General features: G+C 40.8%; 1 protein-coding gene across 7 annotated transcripts in view; it reads left to right on the top strand.

Annotated features, from left to right (window-relative positions):
- Positions 1–215: 215 nt before the first annotated feature.
- ddx3xa (DEAD-box helicase 3 X-linked a) overlaps positions 216–7,789 on the top strand; it is a 28,317-nt gene continuing 20,743 nt past the window's right edge. For 5 of the 7 annotated variants that reach the window (XM_023981350.2, XM_023981348.2, XM_023981349.2 and 2 more), the window contains exons 1-2: positions 248–567; positions 7,652–7,700. In XM_023981350.2, coding sequence (XP_023837118.1) covers positions 523–567; positions 7,652–7,700 — 94 coding nt within the window. In that variant the 5' untranslated portion in view covers positions 248–522. Of the gene's footprint in view, positions 568–7,651; positions 7,701–7,789 lie in introns of all 7 variants that reach the window. The other 2 variants (XM_023981352.3, XM_023981351.2) reach the window with 2 other exon arrangements.

The following is a 7,789-nucleotide window of genomic DNA, read 5'->3' as shown; positions in this document are numbered from 1 at the left end:
CATTTCAGACAATTAAGCAATACCCAAAGTGCTGCGGCTTACTTTCCTTCACCTTTTCTTATGTCCTATCATAATAGATGTTTACTACGATTTAATATGTTTACTATTGGCAATATTATTTACTTTACTATCATACGCACTTCACCTGAGCAAAAAGAAGGCAGATTAATATTTCCGCGCGGAAATTTACAAAATTTGGAACATCGCGATGTCTGTTCTAAAATAGTGTTATCTCGCGGTACCTGTGCGCGTAATTTAGCTTCATTCCACCACGGAGAAGCCAGTGGAAGGTTACTGTTACAGCTCGAGTGAATACTTTAATTTGCAACCACATAAAAACTGACAGAAAGGAACATTTATTTACACAATACACTTGTTTTATTGACTGAAAGGACATAAAGTTAGCAACATATTACGGACTGGAATCTAGGAAGAATTTTGTGATCTTCAAAGAAACTAGCTAGTGTGCTAACAAAGAAAATACTTTCCCTTGACAAATAATCCTCTTTATTCTCTTTAGTTATGAGTCATGTGGTCGTCGATAATCAACACGGTCTAGATCAGCAGGTGAGTGTTTTACTTAATTTATTTAATATAATTATAACTTAGAAAATATGGAGTTAAGACAGCTAAAATAACGTCCCGTCAGCTAGCGAAGCGTAAGCTACCAAGCTAAAGTGGTTCGTAGCCAAGCTAATGTTAGCTAGCTAACTGCGTGGATGTGGCTGGTAAAATGGTGGTTGGTGTGTCGCCGGTGAAATTAACTGTATGGTGATGGCGGAGTTGGCGAATGCTACCTAGCAATATTCAGTTTTGATAAGACTTGGGTAGTTAGCAAATGATTTGTCTCAACGATTACATATAGTGAACACTTGCTATCAATAACTGTATATTAATGTAGTTAGCTAGCTGACAGTCGAAAATACATATTTTAGTGTTTAATATGTAATTAGCCAGGCCAGTTGGCCACACGTAACAGGTCGGTATCGATTGCGTAGTTGATCTCACGGCAATTTTATCCAGGCTTGGTTAGGCCTTAGTTAATGTTGGCTATCTAGCTACAGAACCAATACTTGTTAGCATAGAACATAGTTAACTACCTAGCTGACAATTGATATTCAGATAAATTCAGCGTGCTAGTTTACGTTAGCTAGCTAGCTAGCTGGTTGGATTGATGAAATTTTACCGGCCGGTAAAAGTAACTGCYGAGTCTTGAAACGTGGCGCAGGAAATAACAATCGCTAGTACTGTAGGTGAATACAGTAACCTACTCCAGACTGCGTTTACAAAGCCAATCTACCATTGGCTAGCTAGTGAGTTAATATCGGGGTTTAGTTTTAGTTATGTAAAACATGGCTAGTTAACTTGCTTTTAATGCATGTTATGTGGATGCTGGTCTATATAACGTTACTTCACCGGTATAATCGTGTTTGGATAGAACGTTAGTCAGCAGAATAACGCTTCGATCACACCGACAGTATCATCTGGATTTGTATGCAGCAGAAGTTAAACATTCACCTTCTGCTACCGCTTCTGTCAAGCCACCTACTCGTACAGTTTGACGCATACGGTCGATAAATCCAACTTGTGCACTGCCTCTGCAACGCAATGCTGCAAGGCAAACGCAGCGTTTCATCGGAAATGAATGTAATTCTGGTGTACCAAAATGCAACAACACTGTCGGTGTGTTGGAAGCGTTAGTCTTGGGCATTTTGCACGTAATTCACTGTGGCGGTAAAGCCTTGATCACACCTTTAGTGTCACTACATATTGTTACACCAGAAGTACATTCATTTCTAATGGAATGCTGCGTTTGCCTTGCAGCATTATGTTGCAGTGCGTTCTATTTGTATGTTGGATTTATCTAACGTATGCATCAAACCGTATGTGTGAAGGGCTTGACAGAAACGTAAAGAAGGTGAACGTTTGATAAATCCAACATATGCACTGCCTCTGCAACTTAATGTACTTCTGGTGTACCAAAATGCAATGACCTGTTCAGTGCAAGTGTTGATTTTTGTCTATCCCTACCAGACACGTTCATGGCAAGCAGGTTAAAATACCAAAACCAACTGAACCAACTATATTACTTTGGGGCACAGGTCAAATTGCACATGAAACAATGATGGAAATTTAGCTAGAGTGCTGTTGCTAGCTAATTTGCTGTGGGAAAACATTGGGTTGTTATTTTAGCTGGAATGCATATGGCCCTTTTTTAGTTGGATCTTTGTAGAATCTTGACCCATGTTGGGTCGTACAAAACCATGTGTTCCCTACTCTGACAATTTATCCATAAATATAAAGGAGACGCCTAGTTTGTTTTTCTGTGGACTTTATATGGCGGTTGGACGCAAACTTTAAGGTGCATTACCGCCACCGACTGGAGTGTGTACCTAGTTCATCTTCCAATCACCCACGTTATGTTCTTAAAAACAAATGAGGAAATGGGAGAGGTGGGGACTCACAGTGCCTAAAGCATCTAAAATAGAACCAATTTCTGTTTTAGCACTTGGCAAGCAGTTGGGGTTAAATTGTTGACTCGTGTGTTTGTGTACATTTATTTTGCAGCACAAACTTGGGTGGTCTGGTCAGCATTTAACTTTTTAGGGCTGCAATCCTGTCAACGGGATCGATATGACAACAGCCAGTGAAAGTGCAGCTCGCCAAATTCAAACAACAGAAATATCATAATTAAAATTCCTCAAACATACAACGATCTTATACCATTTTAAAGGTATTCTTGTTGTTAATCCCACCACAGTGTCCGATTTCAAAAAGGTTTTACAGCGAAAGCACCACAAACGATTGTTAGGCCCGCCAAATCACAGAAAAACACAGCCATTTTYCCAGCCAAAAACAGGAGTCATAAAAAGCATAAATGGAGATAAAATTAATCACCAACCTTTGATGATCTTTATCAGATGACACTCATAGGACTTCATGTTACACAATACATGTATGTTTTGTTCGGTAAAGTTCATATTTATATAAAAAAAATCTCTATACATTGGCGCGTTATGTTCAGTAGTTCCAAAAACATCCGGTGATTTTGCAGAGAGCCACATCAATTTCAAGAAATACTCATAATAAACGTTGATCAAAGATCAAGTGTTATACATGGAATTTTAGATCCACTTCTCCTTAACTTCTCTGGGATATGTGGGGCGGTAGCGTCCTTCTTGGCCAAAAGCCAGAAAAAATGTTGCGCGCCAAATTTAAATATATTACTATAAAAATCAAGCTTTCATGAAATCACACATGAAAGACACCAAATTAAAGCTACACTGGTTGTGAATCCAGCCAACATGTCTGATTTTCAAAAAGGATTTACGGCGAAAGCACACCAAAAGATTGTTAGCTCAGTACATAGCCACAGAAAAACACAGCCATTTTCCCAGCAAAAGATAGTAGTCACAAAAAGCAGAACTAGAGATAAAATTAATCACTAACCTTTGATGATCTTCATCAGATGACACTCATAGGACATCATGTTACACAATACATTTATGTTTTGTTCGATAATGTGCATATTTATATCCACAAATCTCGGTTTACATTGGCGCCATGTTCAGAAATGCCTCCAAAATATCAGGAGAAACAGAAATACTCATCAACTTTGATGAAAGATACATGTTTTACATAGAATTAAAGATACACTTGTTCTTAATGCAACTGCTGTCAGATTTGAAAAACACTTTACGGAAAAAGCACACCATGCAATAATCTGAGACGACGCTCAGATAAAACAACATTTCTCCGCCATGTTGGAGTCAACAGAAATACGAAATTACATCATAAATATTCCCTTACCTTTGATGATCTTCATCAGAATGCACTCCYRGGAATCCTAGTTCCRCAATAAATYGTTGTTTTGTTCGATAATGTCCATTACTTATGTCTAATTAGCTACTTTTGCTAGCATGTTTAGTGCACATGTCCAAACGCTCGCGCAGATGCAGGCGAACTCGGACGAAAACTTCAAAAAGTTATATAACAGGTGGAATAAACGGGTCAAACTAAGTAGAGAATCAATCTTCAGGGTGTTGTTATCATAACTATCCAATAACGTTCCAACCGGAGAATTCCTTTGTGTCTCTAGAAGTTATGGAAAGCAAGACGATATCGTTTGGAACGCGCATGACCAGGAACTGGCATTCTGCCAGACCAATGACTGAAACACCTCCCATCCGGCTCAACATCACAGTAGAGGCTTCATTCCACATTCTACAGACTTGACATCTAGTGGAAGGCGTAGGAAGTGCAAACAGATCCATATCTTACAGGGAATTGAATAGGCGATGAGTTGAACATCGACCAGCCTCAGAATTCTGACTTCCTGTTTGGAATATTTCTCAGGTTTTTGCCTGCCATATGAGTTCTGTTATACTCACAGACATCATGCAAACAGTTTTAGAAACTTCAGAGTGTTTTATATCCAATAGTAATAATAATATGCATATATTAGCATCTGGGACAGAGTTGGAGGCAGTTCACTATGGGCACGCAATTCATCCAAAAGTGAAAATGCTGCCCCCTATCACAAAGAAGTGAATGCAACCGCTGTTTCAGATTTCAAAAAAGCAAACCATGCAATAATCTGAGGTCCAAGCCCCGATGCCATAATCAAGACAAAAATATATCCGCCATATTGTGCAGTCAACAGAAGTCAGAAATAACATTATAAATATTAACTTACCTTTGATGATCCTCATCAGAATGCACTCCCAGGAATCTGTTCCACAAATGTTTGATTTGTTCGGTAATGTCCATCATTTATGTCCAAATAGCTACTTTTATTAGCGYGTTTGGTAAACAAATCCAAAGTCATGAAGCGCGTTCACCAAAAGCAGACGAAATGTCAAAAGTTCCGTAACAGTTAGTAGAAACATGTCAAACGATGTATTGAATCAATCTTTAGGATGTTTTTAACAAATCTTCAATAATATTCCAACCGGATAATTCCTTTGTCTTCAGAAGTGCGATGGAACAGAGCTCGCTCTCACATGAACGTGCATGGTCAGCGCATGTTCAGGTCATGGTAGACCTTACTCAATCCCCTCTCATTCGGCCTCCCTTCACAGTAGAGGCATCAGACGGGGTTCTAAAGACTGTTGACATCTAGTGGAAGCCTTAGGAAGTGCAAAATGACCCATATCCCACTGTATACTCAATAGGCGATGAGTTGAATACCTACAAACCTCAGATTTCCCCCTTCCTGGTTGGATTTTCTCAGGTTTTTGCCTGCCATATGAGTTCTGTTATACTCACAGACATAATTCAAACAGGTTTAGAAACTTCAGAGTGTTTTCTAGCCAATACTAATAATAATATGCATATATTTGCACCTGTGACTGAGGAGCAGGCAGTTTACTCTGGGCACCTTTTCATTCAAGCTACTCAATACTGCCCCTGCAGCCATAAGAAGTTAACATGCTGACCAAACCTGTAGCATTCCGTGCGTCTGTGTAGCTAGGCGCTAAAATAGAACTTGGTAATGCGTCTTAGTTGGTTGCCAACTGCTGATAAAATCAACTGAAGAAAGATGAACGGGGAATAGGGCTGACCCCAATTAGTCGACTGGTCGATTGTTTGGTCGTTGTTGGTCGACCAAGGTTGTTTTAGTCGAGCAGTAACCAGTATGTATGCATGTATGTGCCCATCTCAGTGAACTAATCCATTGCGGCGGCCTAGACTAAAGGCCAATTTAAGCTTGATCCGTAAATGTTTATATCCAAGGACACATTTGCTAGCAACAGCAAGCTAGGTAAATAGCCAATGCATGTTTCATGTGTGTTTCGACCTGTCCCCAAATTAATATAGTTGGTTTGTGTCATAAAAGTGTCTGGTGGGGATAGACAAAATTAACATACGCACAATGGTGCACAGGCGAAAACAATTTGGTCATGTAAGCCAAGAGCTGTAACTTTGAACTTTCCCCACACACAGAATCACTTCAGTAATGTAAACATTCGATTCATTGACTTCCCCTTCGCTTTTTCCACATTTTATTTTAGACTTATCTAAAATGGATTCAATACTTTTCCCCCTCATCAATACCCCATAATGACAAAGCAAGGAAAGGTTTGTAGACATTTTTGCAAATTCAAAAAAAAWTGCTGATTTACATAAGTATTTCGACTCTTCGCTATGAGACTTGAAATTGAGCATGGATGCACCCTGTTTCCATTTATCATCCTTGATGTCTCTTGAACTTGGAGTCCACCTGTGGAAAATTCAATTGATTGGACCTGTTTTGGAAAGGCGCACACCTGTATATAAGGTCCCACAGTTGACAGTGGATGTCAGAGCAAATACCAAGCCATGCGGTTGAAGGAATTGTCTCTAGAGCTCTGAGACAGGATTGTGTCGAGGCACAGTTCTGGGGAAGGGTACCAAAAAATGTCTGCAGCTTTGAAGGTCCCCAAGAACACAGTAGCCTCCCTTCTTATAATAGAAGAGGGTTGGAACCAACAAGACTCTTCCTAGAGCTCGCTGCCCGGCCAAACTGAACAATTAAGGGAGAAGGGCCCATGACCCAGAACCTGATGGTCACTGACAGAGCTCCAGAGTACTTCTGTGGAGATGGGGGGAACCTTCCAGAAGGACACAACCATCTCTGCAGCACTCCACCAATTAGGCCTTTATGGTAGTGACCAGACACAACCAACTCCTCAGTAAAAGGCACATGACAGCCTGCTTGGAGTTTGCCAAAAGGCACCTAAAAGAACTCTCAGACCATGAGAAACAAGATTCTCTGGTCTGATGAAACCATGATTGAACTCTTTGGCCTGAGTGCCAAGCATCACGTTTGGAGGAAACCAGGCACAACTCATCACCTAGCCAATACCATTACTACGGTGAAGCGGGGTGGCAGTATCATGTTGTTGGGATGTTTTTCAACGGCAGGGACTGGGAGACTAGTCAGGAACGAGGGAAAGATGAACAGAGCAAAGTACAGAGAGAGCTTTGATGACAACCTCCTCCAGAGTGCTCAGGACCTCAGACTGGGGCGATGGTTTCCCTTCCAACAGGACAACAACCCTTAGCACACAGCCAAGACAATGCAAGAATGGCTTCGTGACAAGTCTCCTGAATGTCCTTGAATGGCACCGGCCAGAGCCTGGACTTGAACCAGATCCAACATCTCAGGAGAGACCTGAAAATAGCTGTGCAGCGACATTCCCCATACAACCCGACAGAGTTGAGAGGATCTGCAGAGGAGAATGGGAGGAACTCTCCAAATACAGGTGTGCCAAGAAGACTCACGGCTGCCATTTGTGCTTCAACAAAGTTCTGAGTGAAGGGTCTGCATACTTATGTAAATGTGATATTTCTGTTTTTTCCCCCAGTTTTTCCTTTGTTATTATGGGTTATTGTGTGTAGATTGAGGGGGGGGGGGATTTAATCAATTTTAGAATAAGGCTGTAACCTAACAAAATGTGGAACCGGGTAAGGGCTCTGAATTCTTTCCGAATGCACTGTACAGGCTATCCTTCATACTGAACTTGAACCTGTCCAATCAGTGCTAGGATCAGACTTTTGGCACTTTGCGCCATCAGTTTTGGAAGCGTTAATTCACCCCGTGGTTGTATTTGACCATGCTTGTGGTAAAATCACTTGATGCACTCCAACAGTATTTTTGTGTTTTCAGCTTGCTGGCCTAGACTTGAACTCTGACGGACAGGGAGGAGGCACAGGCAGTAAGTATTAACAGCACAATAATTTGCATTTAGTGTAGCTCGATCTTCATTGGTGGCTTTACCATACTATTTGTTTCTCAATGTGAAAA

Source organism: Salvelinus sp. IW2-2015, linkage group LG36 (assembly GCF_002910315.2).
Source record: "Salvelinus sp. IW2-2015 linkage group LG36, ASM291031v2, whole genome shotgun sequence".
Taxonomy (NCBI): domain Eukaryota; kingdom Metazoa; phylum Chordata; class Actinopteri; order Salmoniformes; family Salmonidae; genus Salvelinus; species Salvelinus sp. IW2-2015.
This window is presented reverse-complemented; position numbering and strand designations above follow the sequence as displayed.